We start from the raw sequence: 23,842 nt of genomic DNA, 5'->3' as shown, positions 1-23,842 counted from the left end.
GCTGAAGTGGTTTTGCTTTATTATACTGTAATTAGAGTAACATTAATAACGTCCATCAGACCATTCATTTCCTGTTGTAAGATTAAAATATAAAAACTTGACAAAGCAGCACATCGCTGCACCAACTTACAGCTTTCTGTAGAAAAAGCATCCACTGATTCAACTGTGCTCATTTTCATCACTGAGATCACTATAAAAGATGAAAGCTTAAGGTAATGCTTATCAAACAACTTTAACACCACCACCTTCCAACAATGCTAGCAGATTTTCACACCCATTGTTCAATACGTCTTCCCAGAAGTTAAGTGCCTGTATGGAAGGAACTTACGTGTGCGGCATAGCACAACCTCACATGGCTTTAAAGAATACTAAGTGGGTTCAATCAAATTCTGTTCCTCATTCAAATTTTATTTAGAATTAAAATTTATTTTTCAAAATGTATGCCCATTCTGTAGGTATAAAAGTTAAAAAAAAAAAAACAAAACAAAAAACCAAAAAACCACAACATTGATTTATCAATAAATGCTTCTGGTTAAATTTGTATTTTTATACATTATTATTACATTGCAATAACTGTTACGAGTCCTTTAACACTTAGGAAAAAATAAATTAATGGGAATGGTTAAACCACTTGAAACCATGCTAAAATAATTCCTTAGGAAAGAGGGATGAAGTCTGTCCTAGTATTTAACTCCTTGCTCCTGTAAATAAATAACTTCATAAGCAATACAAGGAAGCAGGGGTTAGAGCGAAGCACTTACCCACAGTACCCATGGCCATGGCAGGGTGCCAGTGCCATCCAGATGAACAAGGAGAGTTAAGCTCTGTCCTTTCAGCTGACACAGCCCCCGTGTTGAGCACCTCAGAGCTGAACCACAATCCCACCTCACTCCCCATAACACCTCACCCACCTGGCCCCACTGGGGGAGATCGCTTTACCTGAAAGAGTCAGAAAACCTGATTGCCTTTGTGCAGAACTTGAGATTGCATCTCCAGAGCCAGAGGGGGGGCTCAGGCAATCCTACTGGCAGCCAGAACACGCAGCTCAACTAATGTGTATGAGCTCTGCAGCCAAAAGGAGCAGCAAAACAGACAGGACCAAGTCTGAGCTTACCAGGACAAACCAGAAGTCTTCAAAACAGCTGTGGATGTCCCTGTTCATTACAGGGGAGCTGGACTAGATGACCTTTAAAGGTCCCTTCCAACTCTAAGGATTCTGTGATCGTGTGAAAATATGAAGTGAGCACCTTCAGGAGCCTCATTTCATGAAAAAACAAGAAAAATCTGAAGAATAAAACTAAAGAACAGTGTGTTCATCTCCTCACTGCACACAATGGTCACCCTGAAGGGCAGCCGCACAGATGACTGCTAAAAATCCTGGAAAGTCCTCACAACTACTAAAAGATTGGGGGGGATCTGAGGAGAGCACATGTGAACTGATGCCCTGCAACACAGAAGGTCGTTTAGTTAACCATCCACCCTGCCTTCTCGCTGGATGTGTTTCTCTGCACAAATCCAATGCTGTGCTACACACAAGGCAGCTTCCTGCTGGCATCACCCTCTTTGAATGGGATGTTTCAGAACTCCGGGACCTCTCAAGGTGGACAGACATGCGGGCTCGTACATAGATATATACAACAAGGTTAGAAAAATATTTAATTTTTGCTTGCTTAAATAATTGTTGAAAAGTGTTAATACATGAATACATTAATATTTGTACAATTAAAACTTCATATATAAATATTTATATATTTTATATATATATATATATATAAAGCACTTTTCATAGCAGCCATTACATATATAGTAAAATGAGTTTGTCTGAAGTTGATGCTGCAAAGCAGCATTAGTCCCCTTCTGAGAAGAACTTCTGTACCAGAGCCGAGTTTCAGGAGGAAGAGCCCTGCTGTTACAAACAGCAGATGGTGTCCGTCCTGCTGTCAGACGCCGCCCACCAAAGGGCATGGCATTTTTAGGGAGAAATGTCACTACACAGAGTCACTTTGCTGTCTCTCAGCTTCTGCCTTAAACACCAGAATCAGGTCAACACACTCTTCTACAAGGAATGCACAAACACGAGGGAATGCCTTTAAGCGGGTTTGTTCACACAGCAGGCCATGGCCTTGCTGCAGCACGCAGCAGGAGGCACCGCACAGGGCTGGGCTCAGCAGCTCATATTCAGCTTGTTTTTGTTGAGTTCCCTTTCCAGGTTTCCTATCAGGGTATCGATACTTTCCTGTAGATCCCTGAGGTTTGCCCTGTGGCTCCCAGCTGAGTCTATCGCCTGCATTGTCAGGTAGCTCTGGAATGCGTGTTCCTCGGGGAGGGGCTGCGGGCGCTTCATCAGGCCATCAGCATCATCAACTCTGCTGCTGTCCTCCCCACTCTCTGAGTCTTCTGAAGGGACATCGTCATAGTCTGCCTCATCCAGGCAGTCCCTGGGGCTGCAGAAGTAGCCTTCCCCACAGCCGCTCCAGTCGCCTGCATAGCGGTTGCTGGAAGGGCTGTCCAGGCCGGCTGGCCTTGGCCGCAGCACCCCGCATGCATCAGTGCTGCTCAGGTTCAGCATCTGCGGTCTCTGCCGCCGCAGCCTCAGGTAACGCAGGGACGACGGGTGCTCGGGAGATACGCTGGGATGTGAAGGTTCCTGGGCAGGTGAGTGGTGCACTAGAAGAAAGGAGAATTACACCCAGTGTGGCTGAATCCACATGGCAACATGAAGGGTCTGTGACAGCGCCCACGGGCAAATGGCATGCGTGATGCGTGCAGACTCTCAGCCAACACACCGTGCTACTACTGCTTGGTCAAATATCATTAGGAAAACCACTGTAAAAGCTTGGCATTGAAGAGTCGTGCCAAATCCAAACTGCAACAGAGAAATCCTCCCTCAGCAGAGATGCTCCCTGAGCACAGGTCACATTCAGGGCATGAGGTAACCACCATCCAGCTCTGGTGCAGACAAAGCAAACCACTTGGCTGAAGGCAATGGCAGAAAGCAGGCACAGCAACAGAGGTTAAAACAACAAAAATACCACTGCAGAGAAACACCTGGAAAAGCTGAAGATGCACCGGAGCTGAATTCTCATGTTTCTCTTTTGCCCTGATGTCCCGCACTATTAATAGAAGCTCACTGGCATTAATTTCTCTAAGCAGCCACAATCATAAGCACACTCCAGCAGGCTTACAGCAGTTACCTGAGCTTACGGTTACACACCACGAGTTACTAACAGCCACCTCCACCACTACCGGCTTCCTACGGTAAACAGCACACATTTTTACTGGCCTGCACCTATTAAATGTCTGAGCCATAGAACCTCTTTATGTTTTAAACAGGCCATGCCCACCCATAATTAGCCGCAGACTTTCTATGCACAAGTGCACTGTTCAGCATCTCACTCTTTCCCTTGCTTCCTTACAGAGCTTCCAGCGCTTCCCCTGCCCACACCGCAACCCCCCCAGGGTGCTCCAGCCTTGCTTTACATCTCACACAGTAGTGCACAATAACTATCACTGCTTTTTTCCCCCCTCTCTCACCGTAACAAAAGCCCTTCTGTTCAGACTCTGCTCCATTAAGATGAAGGGCCATGGGTTAACAATAACTTGCCAGCATTCCATGTTCTAGCCAGACAAGGACTTATTTGTTTTCAGTTGAAAAAACACGGAAATTGAAGTATTACACAACATGTTGATTATCAAGCTGCCCCAATCTACAGGAGATAAAATGAAATAGTCCATACTGCAATCTCTCCTCCAGGTCCAGATGCACTGCTTACAGCTCACTAGATTTCTCTTGCTCACAGCTCCACACTTGTATTTTACCAATAAGTTAGCTGTGCCCTGCATGCTTCTTGCAAGTTGAAGACTTCAGCCTTCTGTTCAAGGTGAGGAGGAGCTCTACTTAACTTACTCATCTCAACAGAAACACATGCTCCCGTGGGCAGAGCTGCACCTACCTGCCCTTGCTTCCTACAGCAGCCACACCATGAATTGCTCCCTGACATCCTGCTGGGCTTCTGTGCAGTATGTGCTGCCCAAGCAGCTTATGGTCCCCCTCTTCTAGCCACACTTCCTACCTCTCCTGAACTGCCTCGTGGGTCTGAGTGAAGCTGGGAGCTTCACCCAGCTTCTCACCCAGAACACCCATGACACTGACCAGCAGCAGCCAGACCATGAGACACATTCACATACTCAGAGTCCCCAGCTGGTTCCTCACAAAACTTCAGAAGTATTCCTGGCTAAGTAAAGCAGAGACTATTTAAGACAACCCCTGTAACAACAATACTGCGTGGATTTCAATGCTTCTTATGCAATCATAAAAATCTCTTTAATGAGGCACTATGATTCTTATATGGTTTATGAACTACTAAGCTGAAAGTCTACATGCTTGCATATCTATCCTGTACTGTGTGCTACAGCACATGCATTTATACCTCATGCCCACAAATACACAACAAATCCAGACAGCTGCTGCTTGGATTTTTTAATATTATTTTTTGTTAATTTGCCAGAAATAGATCTTTGGCAACTCTTAACCAATGCTGTATTGCCTATCAGCCCCTTTGTGACCCTCCATATATCCTATGTGGCTCCCAGCTCTCCCACGAAAAGCAGCCAGCCTCCACTTCAAGTAAAATCACACAAATCTAACAAGAAATACAATCAGACATACTATTCCTTTAGATTGACTGCAATTGTCTTAGTGCAGAGTATAAATAAACCACTGAGTCTCTCAGAAACCAAACAGTTCATGAATCCTATACACTCAGAATCCTGATGTGTTGAAGCAAGCAAGCAGGAAAACAACAGGAACTAGAAACGATAGTTCAGATATGGGAACATTACTGCCACTGGCTCTGCCTTCTCTGATGTCTTTACTCACATAAAGCACTTTTCACTGAATTGCTGTCATTTGGTAAAGAAGTAATTAGAACAATAAACTTAACATTAAGCAGTGGTTTAATACAAAGAGTAGCTATATGACTGCATGATTTCTTTACATTAACAGGTGATGCCACAGTACCTTGTATTTTAAGGATCCTGATGCTGCTCAGTTATCCTGTGAATTAATCTACACTGTCACAGTAAAAAAAGACAGCAACAGTTTGACAATTTCCCCTGATTAGATCAGTGAAACAGTACCTGGCCACAGCTGGAGTAAATAGTGAAGAACTTCTATGTGTTTTTTGAAGTCCAGGGCACTAGCGAGCTCCTCTGAGTCTGTGAAGACTCTGTTGTTGTGGTTGGTGGTCTCCTGCCTCTGGCTCAGTAACACGGGTCCAAAACACACAGCTAAATTCTGGCACGTCATCTTATTTACTTCGTGGTAAGAAGCCACCAGCTTCAGGTGATCCAACAGCATCTTCAGGGTAGCCTGCAGAACAAACAGTTGTATGTGTTTTGATGTGTTTTAAATCCACTGTGAAAATACTTCTTTATTTTCTGAAGCTGGTAATTTCCCATTACTTGACTCCATTAATACCACTCACCTTCTCAACATCTGGAAGACAATCCAGAAGGGCTGCTGTGTGCTCAGAGTGACTCAGATCATTTTCACAACCGGTGGCTGCCATCTTCAAGGGATTTTTCACCATGGCATCCACCACTGCTTCATAGAGCTGTTTGGTTATCAGCGGAGAGGGCAGCTCTCGCAGGTAATCCTTTAGGACACCTTCAGAAGAGGTACAACAACAGCTGCTGTTATCAAGCTTTAGGTTCACTGTTTGGAATGGGTTGGGTTGGAAGCATTAAGGTACACAGAATACACCTGTCTTGCAGGAAAATTCTCCATGCCAGTGACAAATTCAGGAGCTAAAGACAGGAGGAGGCAGTAAGTGTAGCATAACACCTGAGCAGCAGCTCCCTGCACAGGACAGGTGCTGGCTACAGCATGCATTGCATACTGCTGCATCTCCAAAGCTGGAGGAGAGGTGCTTTTTGTAGGACCTGGCAGCACTGCATCCAGCTTCTATGCCTTCCAGAGATGCAAACAAATGAGAAGGAACTGAGTGTCTGCATTCATGTAAGCTGATGCTAAAATCTGGCCGCATTTCAATGTGAGCCAGTTTCAGTGACTATAAGAAGAAAACCCAGCAGAAGACTTCTGCTTTGCCCTGAAAAGCACACAAACATACTGCTGTGGGGCAGCACACCCAGCACTAAAAGCTCTGAGGGAAACAATCAGCCCTTATTGTTCTCTAAAAGAATAAAGAAAAAGCATTCAGACTATAAATATCTGCCCATTCAGCTAGATTACAACTTAAGAAGTTTGTTAGGAAATGGTGCATTAAAAACCCTTTCAAAGAGGACGCTGTAATTAACAGAGCAGTCTGTCTTCAGATAAGGCACACTTATAAAGATAGAAGATTTTTTGGCACATGCTCCACACAGCTCTGGAAAACCCCACAACAATGTAAATGCTGTCATGTTCTGCTATTTGATAAAGCAACAGTTCATATCAATTCTGTCTTCATAACTTAGCTGCAAACTGAATTGCATTGCAGAAGGCTTTTTATGAGGCTGTTTATAAAAAAATACAAGGAATGGAAGCTAATATTTCCCCTTCGCAACCATGCTGGGTAACTGGTACCACTGAGAAATAAGGAGTGCACCCAGTGCAGAGGCAGCCAGCCAGGCTCTGCCCTACAAGCAGTGCAAACCTGGCAGTAGGGTCCCGCACAGCCCCTCTGGCTGGGCAGGCCAGCAGCCGGCACACAGGCCCCCAGCACAACATGGGAACGTACTGGCAGGGGCATGAGAAACAAAACCAGCCAGCTCTACGTTTTCCTGAACACAATTTTTTTCTGAGCTTCTTTGTTTGCTTTGGAGTTTTCTGTTTTTATGCAGAGCAGTTACAGAAGTGGCATATTACATTTCTGTTTAGTAACTTATTTACATTCCTTCTTTCCCAACAATAATTCATCTTCTCAACTTAGAGCCCTGTATACCACGTGCATCCACAAGTGAAAAGGAGAACAATGTAGCAGCAGCAGGCACAGCACAGCACAGGCTGAGATGCCTTTCCCTCTTACTTATGTAAAGCACCAACAGGAAATGCTGACACTGCCATGTTTTGGGTGGGGAAGGCCAAATTCAGAATCAGCTTAAGCAGGAAAGGAGTAAAAATATGTCCGAGTCAGATCAGCTCATGATGCTGCAACAGACACAGCTGATGACTGAGAAGAATTCCTCTGACAGCATCCACAACCATAAGACTACCACCTGCTGAAGGACCTCAGAATCATAGAACAGAGAGAATCATTAAGGCTGGAAGAGACCACCAGATCACCTAGTCCACCCATGAGTACCACGTCACTAAACCACATCCCTCAGTGTCCCTGGTTAAGAGGACAACGTGGGAGCCATTTATGCCCTTCGGCCTTCCTACATGTTTTTGCTATTCACTCTGCCAAATTAGCCCTGTTTTCTTGCAGGATGCCATACTCCCCACTGCTAAGCCACTGGCACGTTCTCCTCGCCATGACCCCTCACCCTACAAAGCAAATTGAGACAGCAAGCTGAGATTACCATCCACTTCAGTGATCCCTCATTTTTCTGGCCCACTGGGCTGTTAACAGTGTTACACGCTTTATTTAGAGATATGAATTCACACGGATGAGAACAGACATGATGCAACAACGCTGCTACTGGTCAGTTCCCAAAACTGGCAGCACACTTGGTTTTGAGCCATGAGCGCCTCTGTAAGCCTGTGCCAACCCCAGGGGCAGTTCTGAGTCAAGATTTAATCGTTAAATGCTCATTCTTTGGTCTTTGGAGAGCTGTCAAAAAAAAAAAAAAAAAAATCTTTATAATTGTCTGGAAAAACAGCACTACTCGAATTTCAAAAAGGACACAAGAAAGCACTTCTCTCCAAATGTGCCAAGATTTATGCTGAGAATTCACATTCTATGGAACACATGCTTTGGCTCAGAGAAGTATGAGTCACGTGCAGCAGCCTCAGCACTGCAAGCCCAGCATGAAGTACTGGGGCAAACAGCCATCGCCCAGGCTCCCTGTACAGCGAGACCACGCTCTGCGGGCTCTTTACTGCCATGCTGAGCACAGCAGGCAGCCCAGCTCTTCCAGCACAAACTGCAGCCTCACCTTTACGCCCAAACAGAGCTGTCCTCAGCTAAGCAGAGAACGGCTCACCCTCACTGATGTGGCTTAAAGAGATGGTAGCGTGGCATCAAAGTACACTTTTCAGATTAAGCACCACACCATAAACTCATGACAGAAAGCACAGTCAGACCGGCACAGCTGCTCTGCCAGGGCCTGCTGTGTCCACTGAGCGCTCCTTCAGATTGAGCTTAGCTTACATCAGTAACAGTGGGTTCTGAGTGCCTGATGTCCCCAGGGACACAATTCTTGTGATGCATTACAGGTTCTTTTGTACACAGATACAAGGAAGGCCCAGCATCCTTCCCCATGATATTCCTGAAAGATTTCAGCAAATAGTTTTGCTGTAGATCATTTCTGGTAGCATGGGAGTGCAATGCCTTCTTTATTATTGTGAAATTAAACATCAAATACATCAAGTATTTCATTAGCCAAACATTTATATTAAGCAAGAATCTGCTTGACATTTGTCTGCTTACAGGTCAACATCAGACAGTTTTTACTGTTTTACAGCAGAATTGATTTACTAAAATTAAGAAAAGTTTTCAATAATAATAAATATCATCATGTTAGAAATCCTCACTGCTTCTTTCATGAACCTATTTGAAAGGAGAAGAAAAACATTAAGTTAAAAGATCATTTCTACTATTTACTTCTTCTGTTCACCTTTTCCTAATAGAGGATGCATCACAGCAAAGTGCAACATGATCCCAAGGTTCTGCTTCTGAGAACACTGGTGCTGGTGAGCAATGATGAGCCCAACCATGAGGCCAAGGGAGCTCAGGTGGACTGACCTGCTGGGTCTGTACAAAAGGTTTGGTTAACAAAGAAAATGCCACTGGGCAGCATCTTCTGACACCACCCACAATAATAACCAAATTTACTGAACACAAATTAATTCCCAATACACTACAGTGAAGCAATCAAATGGGATAGAACTGCTCAATGCCTCTGAATGTCACAAAGTGACAGGCACAGAAAATTTACACCCTGGCTGCTGTTGTTGACATTTTCCATCACTGGATAGGAAGTAATGAAATGTTCTTGTCTAATTGCCTCAAGTGATTAGTTTACCCTGCGAACCCTGAAATCAGCTCAGCTGTGGTTTACATAACAAATATAAACAACAGTTACAAAACTGTTCTGCCTTTAAGCAACAAAAAAAACACCTGACAACTTCAGCTGTACTGGGCACCAATGCTACCTTAAAAAGCTGGTGCAGGTGAAGAGAAGCTTTGTCAGAACTTCTGCTCCTCTGCCCCCAGCCCCTCTCCTTCACCAGGATGCTGCTGTGAAAGCCCCCACCTTGTGCAGGTTCCCTTCCTACACCAAGTTCTGTGTGTTAATGGAACTCTACCATCCTCCGCCCCAACCACAGCTACTTGGAATACACACCTCCAACGTTACTGAGCTCGCTATTGAAGTACAGAGAAGTAGTTAATGGCTTGTTAAAAAACAATATAAAGCTACTCCAGAGCCCCACCTTTTAAAAAGTATATTATGAGCATGTCAAAATTACATACTGAAAGAGAAGTCAAATCATTACCTGTTATCACATTAATATCCGGGTACCGACTTTCAGAGAGAGTCACCGCTTTGCTGTCCCTCTCAAACGCCTCTCGAAGCTCCTTCTTAACCGCTGCGGAGCCACACAGCCGGTACAGGCCTACAACCTATGGGCAAGAATGACAGCCCCACATCAGCTATTCCCACAAAGCAGAACACATATCATGCTTGGCCCCACTTGGGAAGTGCAGCAAGATGTTCAAACAAATGTTAAGGAAACTGTAACAATGCAACTACTAGTATTAATTGATCACATACGCCATCAAAATTTACTTAAGAGACAGCTGACAGGCAAGTGACCAACGCCAAAGCTTTCCACAGCAGTGGACATCCTGAGCAGCATTCACTGAGCCATCCCAAGCCAGGAGCACACCATCAGGTAATTCAGAACCCACTCAGGACTTTGATTTTATATAAAACTTGGGAAACAAAGAAATAAACATAATTCTCGTATTCTACTCAATCAGATCAGCATCATTTTTCCTAGTAATAACTGCAAAACTATTTAAGATAAAACTGGGCCTTAAGCAGAGATGAAGAGAAAAAGCATTTCTAAGTATATTACAGCATGTTCCAATGTGCTGGCTTAGAATGTGTGCATCCAGGTTTGCAAAGAGTGTTTGTCTGACCGTACATTAACTCCTGCTTAAATACATGGAAAGTCACTCAGTGGAATTTGCACTCTCTCTTTCCCAAGACCAAATAAGACCCAGTATTTGCCTAAGACAATTTAAACTAAGTTTTCTAACACTATGTCTGAAAGTCAGGCAGAGATGATGTACCATGACAGTAGTCTGCATTCTAAGAGAAAATCAAACGGTCAGAAAAGTGCATGTTTAAAAGTTAACAGTGTATTCTGCATTTTTGTTTCTCCCTGAGCAAATGCACAAATCAGATTTCATGCTCAGAAGCACCAGGTGCACACAGACATCTCAGATCCCAATCGCCTCATTACCAGTGATGCCTTGATTACCCAAAATCATTTGCATGACTAGGTGCTAATATGCCCAAAATAAAGCACTGAAACCATGAGACACAAATACTGGAAAGCATACAACTTCTTTTTTTCCACTGATTTGCATGTTAGGAGAAGCACAAGGAGAATCACGCAGTTATTATCAGTAATGACTTTCAACAAAGTAATTACATACACATACCATTCCTGACTGTATATTTTGATCTAGGTTATACGTAGCCACATTAATCCCATAACATCAGGAAACCATATCCAAACTGTCAGCAATTAGAAGTAGTAACAGTGGTAATTGTGATTACCTCTCGGCTTTACCTGAGCAGGAACAGGTGTAACAGAAACCAGGGGCTCACAGTCTGCAGAGCGATATGTAGCAGTCCTCTCACCAATTTCAAATGAACTGCCAAGGGGCAACATCTCTCCTTAGGACTGCACATCTCTTCTAACAAATTTCTAGTCTAGCAGCTGTAACTGGGGATTTGTTTCTGTAACATTTCTTCTCCATTGGGTTACACCAACTGAAGTAAGTTGCATAAGGTCCAAAAGAACACATTGGGCCTTACTGCCTTTCCTAATCCTAAGTACAACTTGAAGAAAGGCAAGGAGAAGCAGTGTGAAGAAACAAATAACCTATCTTCTCAATAGCTCTTCCTCATCTTCATGCTGTGCATCAAATGTGGGAGGGTGTACTATACTCCTTGTGCATCAGTACACTGTGTCCTTAAAGAATGATTTGTGCCTCAGGAATCAGACATTTCCAAATCCTAATCTCAGCTCTGCCTTGTTTTGGAGGTGATTCTACATGCTGGGTGCTGCAGTCCTAAAGCTACTGTGAGCAAGTGTTCTCCTTTACAAGGGCAAAGTTGGAAGCACTGATTTCACAGTCCTGTTATTCTTCCCCCAGTACAATGACTGGTGTTCACCACACGATGGGAGTAAGAAAACAAGTTAAAAACCTAAACATAGAAAGGGTTTTTAACTACCCCTTTTCCACTCACCACTCCTGCTCCAGAAGTAACAGGGCAAAGATCTGCAACAGAGATCCAGACACAGCAGTATTAACAAAACATTAAGATATATACAGTACCTGGCAGCCCCTTTTTTCAATTTCCATTACGCATTTCTGAATTAAAAGCGGCACCATCAGGCCTGTATTTTCCTTCTCTACAACTTTTCGAGCATCTACACCAAACATCACTGGTTCCCGATCTGCATCCAGACCATCAAGAGAGTTTTCCCACTGTTCCATAAGGGACAGTTTGACATAAATTAGCCCCCTTGGTTCCAGTCTGACAGCCAGCTGATGTGTCTTCGTCACCCGAAAGAGAGTGGGAAGAGCCACAGTGCCATGACAACAAACACGGTTTTTCCGTGGGGTGGGCTCCCAGCTGAACACCACCAGCTTTAAGTGCTGAGCATTTTCAATTTCTATGTTGAATGTGTGGTCCATATCTAGAAATGCTGTCCTACATGTAAGCAGGGCTGTTCTTGCTTTGTTTACTGAGTCAACCTGTATTGCACAAAAGACATCTTTTGAGTCTATTCTTGGTGGTTTCAAGTCCTCAGCACCATAAAAGTGAATGCTCATAAGTCCAGAGATGTACTGGGAACACTTGGGTTGATCAGAAAAGTTGTAATGCCTGAAAGCATCGATATCTATCTCAGTTTTACCACTGTTACTTGGAAGGCTCTCTTTTCCTTTCCCACACTTGGTTTCATGTCCATGTTTACCCGATTTGGATATGAGTTCAGGAGAGTCACCATCACTGAGGTAACCACCTTTGCTGGAGGATTTGGAACTCCTTGAGCTTTTCTTTTTGTAGGTGTGCTGTGATGACACGCTGCTGTCAAGATGGTAACGACTTATGACATTCCTGCTGGCAGCTGCGGATGAGTTTCCAGAAGATGGCAAAGATGCTGTATGGCTTGTATCCCGAGCACTCCCTTTCAGTAGAGAAGAAGGATGATCTGAGCTATTATGGCTTGAATTTCCCTTGACACTCAGCTTCCTGCTAAGTTCTGGCAGTTTTTTCATTTTCATGGAAAGCTTCCTCACAGTTCTGGGAGATTTAATTCGATCGGGGAAAGGCCAATTGATTGACCCACTTTTTTTCAAGGGACTAGGACTTGGAGGAGAAACTTCTGTTATTGGTATATCAATCTTGTGTGCAAGTACAACTCCAGGCCCTTCAGGAAAAAAAATACATAAAGAGAATAAGCAAATGTTTTGTAACTGCAGTTCACAGTAATGAAAATAAAATACTGAACTAAAGGAAAACACCTTGATTTGTCTTAACATGATAAATACGGTTCATTCAGATGACTGTCCTTTACCAGTTAGAGATATTAGCAAGCACCCAGAGAGCTGCACTCTGTTGGTCTGTGCAGCCAAATCTGGCAGTTCATAGTCAGGAGCCTGATTTGTTCTGCTCTATAGAGATGAAAGAGCCAGAATCTACAGATAAACAAATGAGCTATTTCACCCACTGCATTCAGCTCTTGTCCATTTGTGTTACATCCCTCTCATTCAGGCAGACACAATTGCATTCCTGGGGCACAGGTGCAATGAAATCAGTCTCCAAAGGGAAAGCACTGGAAAATGACAAGTGCACTTCTGCCCACAAAGCAGTTAGCCACAAAGATTAACACATCAGCATTGCCCTCTCAAGTCTAAAGGAAACACGCACATCCCTGGTAAAGGACACTGCTATACTACTTTGCATTTCCCTCTCTTACCCAAAAGATGCTCTGGAGAAGCGTCTCACCCCTCTTCCTGCATTTCTTTCACTTCCCCTTTCCTTCTGCAGGGAGGAGGAGCAGGAAAGCAACAAGGATTTATTTATTCCAAAAGCTGCACTGTGCGCTGCCTCATTCGTGCCAGCAATTTTCCCTCTTTCCTGGCACAGCCTCCCTATGTCAGGGCTTAAAGCTATACAGATCCCAACTGACACCACTGGGGAAATCTTTTGGAAAACCTCTCTTCAAGGAACAAAAAAATCATAACAGCAGGCACCGATGTTGAAGAGGAAAAGAATGAGAGAAGAAACATATACATTCGCTTGACAGCGCAGGACAAGTAGTGAAGGGGAACAATCAGAATAGGAAGTTGTTATCCATAAATTCTGTGCATGACTCACAGAGACATGAACTTGTAGCTCACTTCATGCTTGAATGTTTAAGAGAACCCAAAAATCAAATTTCACCTTAAGCCTTTCTTCTCGCCACCAGCATGAGGCAGTAATGACTGCAGGAAAGGCAACAGATTCGCTTCAGTTGCTGCAGTATGCAAGAGGGGAACTGAGGCCAGAACAAATAAAATTTCATGAGTACTCTCATTTAGAGCCACTTTTCTATCCACTGAGAAACTAAGAGTGTCTTTTGTAAGAACAACCACTCCATTCCTTCATTCCAGGCAAGCCCTGGCAGCACTCATGCAGCCTTTTGCTCCCGGTTGGGAACCAGAGCTCCCAGCACACTCAGCCCTGCTGCTGCTGCTGCCCCAGCTGCTCAAGAACCAGGGGGCTGTGTCTGTGTTAGCAGGGGGAATCCACCCTGCTCACTGGGGAAAGGCAAACCCTACTCACAGCACATACAAGGAAGGAAAGAAGAGCTGCTTTCTCAAGGTACACAGCAAATCATTATTTACAGCAGTTTCTTTTACAGATTTTTCTGATGCTTACTGATTCCAATCACTATTAAGTAAGTCCAAATCACTATTTGCTTACAAGAGCGCTTTTATAGCAAAGTTTCAGTCATAAAGAACAACACACGGTATCTGTTTTCCAGAGCAACAGAGGAAAAAGCCTTTAGCCCTGCATTGCTTGGAGGAGTTCCTTGCCTGCTGTTCCGGCAGTAGCTGGCAGGAGACACGGGGTATGACAGAGCCGGACAAAGCCTCGCTTGTGCTGCAGATCACAGCATAGCCATGCTGGCCCAGAACACCCCATAGCAGCCTGTGCTGCGCTGGCATTCACCATCCCTTTCTGCTCAAAGTCTCTGGCATGGGCTTAGCAAAGCAGGCCATCCCATTCAACTTCCCTCCATCTGAGGAGAGCTGCAGAGGCAGTCTGACATCCTGACTTTCGCAGGTATGACTTCTTCTGCCTCCAGCACGAGGAGGTTTAAACAAAACACAGAGCTGACAGGAGCTGGTTGTGTGGGACCGATCCCACCAGTGTCATGCCCCCACTAACACCAGTGATGTGCTGAGGTATGGACAACATTTCCAAGTGCTGACATGGTGACTGCTAACAAGCTGCAATAGGGACCTGCAGCACAGTCACATCACATTCCACTTCCCAGCCTGCTCACCTTGCCCAGTTTCCTTTCTGTCTCACACAAGTGACATCTGACACTTCAGAAACGCCTTAGGGAAGGCTGGCAGGAGGAGGGGAAGCACCAGAAGCGCTGGGGTGCCAATGTCAGCCCAGGTAGTAGGGGGGTGACGTTGAGGTGCGGCTGACAATGCACTCTGCACATCTGCCTTGCACTTCCTGGCAGCATCACATGCACAAAGAGCAGAAGAAAGAAGCTTTTGAAGGATGCCCCAACTCAGGGATGGACAGCTTGCCACAGGACAAGTCGGGGACCATCCCAAGAAAGCAGTGCACTGAGCCAAGTGACTGCACCAGGGCTGCCTCCCTGAGCTGGTTTAGGAGGATGGGTAAAGCCTACAGGTTTTATTTGTTCCACAGTATGGCTGCACGTAGGACAAAGATTCTCCACAGACACAGAGACAGGTGGCCCCTGGACATGAGGTGCTCCACAGACACCAGCTGCCCTTCCCCTCATGGTCAGGGGACAGCAGGGCCCAAAACCTCACCTACACAGCTGTGCCCTACAGGAACAGTAGGCAAACTCCCAGCACACAGCCAGCTAGGCACACATTGTGATCCCACACAGTAGCAATCATGTCTAACCCTGCTTAGCATTGTCCCTCTGTGCCTGGATGGATGTGCCACTGTCAGACTGCCTGCCAACAAGCCTGCTACATTACAGGCATATTTGATTATCCCATTCTACGCGCAACATTCCTCACTGCTTAAGGAAGGGTTTCTGAGTTACTCCAAACCTCTTGAGAAAGCCTGTGATTCATTTTTGGGACCCCAAAATGAGATGAGTAAGTCAGAAAACATCAGTTCTTCATCACACAGAGATATTAAAATACCAAACAGCCATGCTCATAACTAAGGGAAATGCTGAGCTCTGACCCAACTAAAGCTGATATGTAATTTCATTTTTCCTGCCACTCTCCAGAAATAATAAGTACGCTGCATCTGACACTGAAAGGGTATCTCTAGAAAAAATGACACAAGGGCTGATTTTTAGGCCATTTCATTTTAGAAAGAGGAAAAAAAAAAAATACAGCTTGTACTAAGAGGTTATAATTTTCAAAACCAAAGCTTCCCTTATGTCCTAGATTTTTTACTTCTCTATTTTTAAAAGTCAACCCAATGTATAACTTGGGAAAACTTTTTTTTTTTCCCAAAAGCAACAAATCAGCACAGAAAAGCCCAAACAGCTCAAAATCATTCTCAGAGCAAATGACAGCTGAGTGAAAAAAGGCTGATGTTTTTTCTGTGCTAGATTCCAGAAGAGATACCGATCTGGATCCTCAGCTGACACAAATAGAGTGGCTCTACTGAAGCCAAAGGGTGGTAACTTACTTCAGCTCAGGCCCACTTCATTTTCAGATAGTTCTACATCCACCCTGATAGAAAGCCTCACAGCAAAGCTGAAAACAGTGCTAGGAGAATTCATGCTATATCAAATGCAAGCAACTTCAATTAAGATGCAAGGAAAGTAACCCCCCTCATCCATATTAGCAAAAAAAGTTTCTTAAATGAGGATAGAATGTAATTATTTCTGTGTAACAATTATCTAAACAAAAGGAAGGACCTTCTTTTAGCCTGCTAAAAGAGAAGCCCTTTTTTAACCCCTGTGAAAACCACTATTTTGACCAATTTGGTCTCTGTGTTCAATCCCACATGATGCTTCAAAGTCAAGGAATGGAGAAACTATTAAGACAGTAAAAAAAAACAAAAAAACAAAAAACAAAAAACAAAAACAAACAAAAAACAAAAAACAAAAAAAAACCCCAACAATTTTCTAAGAACTCATTAACAGTAGTTCATTTCCTTCCAATACACAGCCAAACACACACAGACACTAAGTAAGCTGTGACAAACCCATCACTGCTGGGGTCACACTTTCAGGAGCAGAAGTCGCACACTATTTTACACAGGCTACGCTGTAAGAGTCTGTCAGGCTGACCCTGCACCATCATCCTCAGTGCCCCCTGCTGGGTGACCCCTTGAGAGGGGACAACGAGCATGTTTAACAGCACTCCAGGTCACCTGCCAGGCTTAAGAGCTTGCTATCTGCAAACAGGAATGAATTCCTGGCAAATATTCTAAATGTTAATGATTCCCTGTGTCACACAGACCACAGCAGGCTTCATTAGAATGCTGGCATTGGACCAAGAGCCATCGGCCCCAGTGCCAGGTGTGCCTCATTTGGACTGCTTGCACTATATTCTCTTCCCCTCATGGTTTCTTACATGGGATAAAACGCAGCTCCATTTCCTCAGTAAGATGATGGAAACATTATTCCATACAAAACAGAAGATCAAATAAATAACTGCTTTACTTTAGCTGCTTCAAGTCTTTGGTTGCTACAACCCCTAATCCTGCCCCCCAGCAGGTCCTTGCAGTAAGTCACCAAAATGGATCAAAGACAGATCCCTGGGTAGGCCCACCGCCTTCCAAAGCTACCTGCTTTGGAACCTGTAGCAAAAGAAGGAACTACAAAGGGACACTTCCTCAGTGCCTTGAGTGTGATACACACATCTAGCAACACGTTCAGCAAGAGTACAGCCGAACAGCTGTACAAAAAATTTACTTCAAAACTTTATATATTGGAAAAATTCTAAATGCAATATGAAAAACATGCTCTATGGTCCACCTAAATTTCCACCTAAATTCTTCTGTAGCCCCAAGAACATGAGCTGGTGCTATGTTCCTACATTTGTACCTCAGCAAATTTTCTTCTTACTGTCGCCTTTTGTCTGCTTGACATCAACAAAATGCATAAACAGAAGTGTATTTCCTAATTGCTGCAGTATAGGGGTGGTTTTTTTCTTCCTTTCTAAAAACCATCACGGCTAGAATTATTCAACAAGGAATTACCTGACAAATCCTATTAGCATACACGGCCTTTACAGGAGAAAGTAACCCGATTAACACTAGGAACTAATAATGCAAGTTAAGACAACGGGAAAATCAACACCTCTACAACCCATGTAAAAAGAAACATTTACAGGACATATCTATTCACTGCTTTGTATGAGAAGACTCTCAGCAACCAAATTCTTTTACATTTTTTCTTCATATTTCCATTGGAAAAAAAAATATCCATGACCGCTTCCTCAGATCCAAGTGAGGCAGAGCATTGTTTAAAGCTTAATTGGTTAAACCACTTGCACTGACCAAAGAAGATAGCATCAAATGAAAATGGTATACACCATATATATAAATAATACATAGAGTATATAATAATAATAATAAATGAAATGAAAATACGTCTTTTACTGGATTCTGTAGTATCCTACTTTTTTCTGTCTTTGCTTCTCAAAATCTCTCTTAGACTCCAGTATCAACCACTACGGACACATATAAAATTACAGCAGTAATGAAGATAAGCAGACTTTTCCCCAAAGCAGTAATTGAGTATTTGTTAGGAGTTACTGCTTGACCTATATAGACATCCATTTTGCAGCAACTGTGTAATTCAAGCAAGGTTCAAGCACAAATAAAGTTAAACTGGCCATGTTGCCCTCATGCAGTAATTGCGCATGGATGAGCTGTCATCTTAAATTTGGCTGAAAATAACTGTAGACACCTCACTTCTCCATGATAAAGGCAATTACTGAGCAGCAGGTATCCACCTCATCGCCAGGTCATCTGTTCAGTCTGGTCACTATTAAATACATGCAAAAAAAAGAACTGCATTTAAAGTAGCTAAATCAGCTCTGAGCACAACAAACCAGCTGGGGGAAATTCATCACATTTTTTTCCTGGTTTCATGGAAAACACTTTAAATAGATAATTTTGCTTTCAGGAGTAAATGTTTTTTCAGTATTAAAAAAAAGGGGGGGGGGGGGTATTCTCTTTCTTGCATAAAGGGTTTCATTTTTTAAGGAGAATCGCCCATACATCAAGGGCTTAATGACTAAATTGGAGTCAAACAGCACAGAACGTGCTCATGGCTTTTCCAACGACCCCACATCCTGACCTCTCCAAACTGCCTTGAGCTCCAGCATTGAAAAAAAAATACCAGCATGGTATTTCAGCAATCTTGCAAGCGAACATAACCGGTCTAAGTATTTAATGCAGGCTATAAAGTGAACTATTTCTAAATTCATGTTCCCAGAGTACTTTGGGACTGAAAGTACACTCAGATCGGCAGCATTTCCACAAAGAGAACAAAATGTGAGCTCCCAGTAGAGAAGACAGAGCACTTTTTCTTTTGCTATTTACAGAAGTTGCTTTGGTGCCTCTGAAAACATCTCCTATTCCCAGAAGCCATCGCTGTGCTGAGCCCAGGCAATGCAGCTTCTGGAACTTACAGACCTGGGACCAATTTGCCAGGACTGAGTGGGAGGGGGACAGAGCTCCTTCAGAGTGCAATGCGGAATGAGAGCCTGGAAATGAGCTCCGGGGCCTCTCCGTTTTTAATTATGAAAATACTGTATGCCCACACGAAGCAGATGATTACATATAGCATTCATATAGTCTTCCCGAAAGTATTTACAAAAAATCACAGGCAGGAAGTTAAAGAAACTTCTAAAGATAGTAAGTAATTTAAAGTCTGGAACGCAAGACCCGAATGAGGCACTAGCTAACAGAAAGGAAACCAAGTGGGTCCTCTCATTAATATGCTTAAGCCCACTTGGTAAAACCTTTGTTTTCAGCCAGCTTGGAGCCAGACCAAACAAGGTCTGCTTGGAATTAGATTCCAAATTAAAGCTGACTCCACAGGCAGAGACAAACCACATCCGGACATGCCAGGTGAGCAAACTGACTGAAAAGTCACTGCAGCTCTACATTTAGCAGGTATCAATAACCCTACCTGAGACTTTTTTTCCTCTTTTTTTTTTTTTTTTTTTAATTTAATGAGCATAACATGCACTGCTACTGGAAAAGTGCTTGATCCAGATAAAAGGAGGAAAAAGAGAAAAGAAACATAAGAAAGGCTTATTATTCTTTTAAAAGAAAGCAGAGGATAAGACATCTTTGTCTACCTAAACCCTCTTACCTGCTGAGGGGCACTTAAATGCAGGATTGTCCTCTGCTGCCAGTGCACTCTGCGGCTTGCAGGCAAACCTCTGCCGGTGCTGCAGCTCTCCAGGCTGTGTGGTGTCAGCAGGACCCAGCTCACCTGGCTGAGTGTCCCTTGCTCTCTCTGGGGAGCGTGGGGGCACATCGAAGGGCCCCAGTGCCTGCCCCAGGTCCCTGACGGGCAGGCTTTTGCAGCAGCCTGCAGAGCAGTCTGCAGTGACAGGGTTATGGGCAGCAGAATGGAGAACTTTCAGGACATCTGGCTCATCATCTTCAGGGATGGGGTTATACCATATTTCTCCTTCATCATCTGCATCGTTGTCCTCACCAAAGTCAAAGGCACAGTGTTGCAGCGTGGCAGAGCCTGTGGCATTCGGAAAGGTGCTTGCAGCACCACAGCTGGGGATGGGGCCTCCCGGCCCTCCCGGGGACCTGGCAGGAGCCCCCTGCACCCTTGGTGCAGGCAGAGGGCTGGGGGACCGTGGGGTCGGGGTGACAGCCCCTGGTGTCTTCTTACATGTGCTTTCTCCCTCCAGGCGGGGGGCTCGGTGGGTGCTCTGGTGCAGCCAGTTGCGCTTCTTAGAAACAGTGATGCTGTTCATCTGTGGCCGGTGCTCAGGGAGCTCGCTCGCCTTCGGAGACTTGGGCTCCTTCCTGCTCCGCGGGGCTACGTATACATTTTCTATTAGATCTGCTGTTAGAAAGGGAGAGAGAAGGAGAGACAAACGCTCAGAATATCACATTGCTTTTAGCAGGATAGATGAAGACATACAGCATCGTATCACGTTCGCCTTAGACCTCATTCGAAAGGACAAAAGACAAGGTGATGCTATCATCAAATTACACGTCAGCCTGCCAAAGAAGAACATGTGTGTAATTAATGAAAAGTCAGGGTTGTTGGGCTGTATTTTAACACCGTGTAATTTAGGTAAATGGCATCGAGAGCTCTGTGTAAAGGTCAGGCAGACTTAGGCAGAAACAGATCATTTTGCTCTGGTAATTCTGTGCGTGCAGTGGGTTTGTTATCCACTGTTCTTATGATGTATTTACATTGTGCAGACTCCCTTCTGTATTAAGGTATAAAACAAAGGTGGGGATCTACCTAGCACAGAAGCCTCCAGCAAGGACTGTCCTTACTGCCATACCCTTTGCCCAGGGCAGAATTTAAGTAGAAAACAAAGGTGGGGATCTATCTAGCACAGAAGCCTCCAGCAAGAACTGTCCTTACTGTACCCAGGGCAGGAACAACCTTTGGTTCATGAGGACAAAAAGAAGAGAGGAAGAAGCAGATATCATGACAAGTTTTTAAATACATCATTTTACAGCAAAATTTTCATTTAACAACAAATCAAACTCCATTTGCAACTTTCAACTTGACACAACCGCACCACAGCGAGGCTAAACCCATAATGGTGTTCCACAGGGGCAGGGGGGCTTCTACCCTGACCTCCCCAGAGCCTCCCTTCTCCATGGAGCTAAGAAATGGCTCCTACGCCAATACAAACACGCACCACACCAAATCTGTAAACCCACCAACAGCAACATCTGTCACTCCTTGCACTGCCAGGGACTTTTGCAGGCCCTCTGCAGGGCTGCCAGCCCCCAGACCCTGAGACACGCTCAGACCTGCTGTCACTGTGCGCTGGGCAGTGCCGTGCTGTGGTGCTCTCAGCACACATCTGGGCAGCTCCTCTGCAGCATGCTACCTACATAAGCCTCCTGCAGGAACAGCAGCCAGCAGCAGCTGCAGAGCACTGCAATAACCTCCTGCTTGCAGGGGCACGCCGCAGCCACGCTCGCACACAGCTCTCTGCTCTGAGTCTCCAAATCAGCCAGCTCTGCCAAAAGCCATTGATTGCAAATGCTCACTGAATCCCATCCAAATGATACACTTGCATTTAGGTCTTCCAAGCACAGCTCTCACAACCCAGGGCTGTGTTTGCAAGCGCTGCTTCCCCTTTATTCCAGTTTGGCCCCGATCCTGAAAGTCCTTCTGTGGGTGTTTATTTTAATAACAAACTGTTTCACATGCAAGTATCTGAGCACCCAGCAGCTCCAGGGAGAACAGCAACTCCCAAACGCCAACAGCTGTTATAGTAACCAGAAATTCAAATAAATACGAAGCTCAAGAAGATACAGGGGTGACGAATATGCTTCCTGCTCCAGAGCAAAGCTTCATTCAGCAGAACGCCATCAGCTCTGCTCAGTGCAATCAGTGCATTCCCAGAGGCAGACCCTGCACAACACAGACCGAAGCAGCGCTCCCCCCAGAAGGGTTCAGCACAGCGTTGGGGTGAACAAACATAAGGGCAGACAAACAGGCAGGTACTCAACCCACCTCCCACTCCATCTACAAAACGTCAAACAAATCGCTAAAGTTAAAATACAGGAACACCACAGCACATCCAGAGCTCCAGATGCAGAGCTTCAGCTCAGCTGAGGTCAGGACAAATCCCGTGCCTATTACGTACACATATCAAACATCTCACTGCAACGCCAGGCGCTGCTTCTCAGCTTATAACGCGGCAGGGAACGGCCTTCCCAGTCCCCCGGCACAGCATCCAGCAGAACGCACAGCTCCATTGGGCTTCCAACAGCCGCCCGCTCCCTGCCCGGTCTGCACATCCCCTGGCACACAGCGGGGCTGCTGCCAGGCAGCGCGGCCAAATCACGGTCCGTGGGCATCAAACTGTGTAAAAAACAAAATCAGGGAGGAAACAAAAGCGAGAGAATGACAAACGGTCATGAGGGCAGGAGCCGCGAACGGCCGCGTGATGAGCGCCCGAAGGGGCAGCGGTCTGACAGCGAGCGCCTCTCATGGAAAGGGGGAATTCTGTCCTAAGCAGGATGAGCGACGTGGTGAAAGCGCGCCCGAGGGCCGATTGTCGGCCGAGGCGGAATTCGCGTAGAAGCGCTACTGCAGCTCGAAACTAACGCGAAATCTTCTCAAACTCTGGCGCTTCCGAAGCCCGGCTCAGCCCGCTCCCCGCACCGACCCGCCCGGCACAGCCACCCCGTCCGCCTCGGGGTTCCCTTTTCGTTACCTGCGCTCCCCGCCGGCACCGCGCCGAGCCGCCCCGCGTACACGAACCGGGCAGATGCGGCGCGGAGCTCGGAGAAACTCGCTCCACGACTCGGAGAAGCGCCACGCCGGCAACCCGCGCCCCTCCTCTCCGCTCCCCCCCTCTCCCCCTTCCGATGGGGCCCGACCCCGCGCTCCGCTCCGCACGTGAGAGCGCCCCGGAGCCCCGCGTCCCCCCGCAGCCCACGGGCTCTTTCTCTTACCCTGCGGCCCGCGGCCCCCGCCGTGCCGGTGCGCGCCGCCCGCCGCCGCCCCGCGCGGGGACCTCCTGCCGCGCAGCTTGGAGAGCGTCCTGCGCAGCGGCTCGGCCATTGCTGAGCGCTCAGCGGGCGGCGGTTCCCCGGCACGGCGGGAGCTGCCCCATGGCGCCGTGCCTCCCCTCGCCCGGCTGCCGCCGCGCCGCCGCCGCGCACATACTTGGCATAGCTGCGCGGGGCGAGAGGCCGCCCCGCAGTGCGCATGCCCCCGCCGCCCCACCGCCGCTCCCCGACGGGGGCCGGGACCGCCTCGGCGGCGGCTCGACGGGTGACCCCGCAGCCGCAACCGGTGCCCGCCCCGAGAGCCGGTGGGACCGAGCAGCCCGGCATAGCGGGGAGCGCTGCCCGGCTGCTGAGGTTCGCCAGCACGGAGCGTGTTCGCGGGTTTTGCCCCTTGGTAAATTCGAAGGGAAGGGCTGCCCCGAGAAGCTGTGGATGCCCCGAGAAGCTGCGGATGCCCCGAGAAGCTGTGGATGCCCCCAGCCGTGGAGCGCTCAAGGGCAGGCTGGGT

At 46.1% G+C, this 23,842-nt stretch overlaps 1 protein-coding gene across 8 annotated transcripts; it reads right to left on the bottom strand.

Annotated features, from left to right (window-relative positions):
- Positions 1-387: 387 nt before the first annotated feature.
- On the bottom strand, positions 388-23,596 carry SYDE2 (synapse defective Rho GTPase homolog 2). 8 transcript variants are annotated; one of them, XM_085511457.1, is made up of 8 exons: positions 23,278-23,586; positions 19,970-20,686; positions 11,742-12,841; positions 9,662-9,788; positions 5,487-5,668; positions 5,140-5,371; positions 3,195-3,253; positions 388-2,667 (listed from the first exon to the last, which is right to left on the bottom strand). In XM_085511457.1, the coding sequence occupies exons 1-7, from the start codon at positions 23,384-23,386 to the stop codon at positions 3,243-3,245; spliced, it is 2,478 nt and encodes an 825-aa protein (XP_085367583.1). In that variant the 5' UTR covers positions 23,387-23,586; the 3' UTR covers positions 388-2,667; positions 3,195-3,242. The 8 variants fall into 8 exon arrangements, 6 of the variants coding, with proteins under 6 accessions (XP_085367583.1, XP_015725794.2, XP_085367582.1 ...); XM_015870308.3 differs by lacking the exon at positions 3,195-3,253 and having other exon boundaries at positions 23,278-23,583; XM_085511456.1 differs by lacking the exon at positions 3,195-3,253 and having other exon boundaries at positions 19,970-20,683; positions 23,278-23,583.
- Positions 23,597-23,842: the final 246 nt, after the last annotated feature.

This window comes from Coturnix japonica, chromosome 11, assembly GCF_054131305.1.
Source record: "Coturnix japonica strain WE chromosome 11, WE-NBRP24, whole genome shotgun sequence".
NCBI classification, from domain to species: domain Eukaryota; kingdom Metazoa; phylum Chordata; class Aves; order Galliformes; family Phasianidae; genus Coturnix; species Coturnix japonica.
The sequence above is the reverse complement of the archived record's forward strand: the minus strand, read 5'-3'. Positions and strand labels throughout refer to the sequence as shown.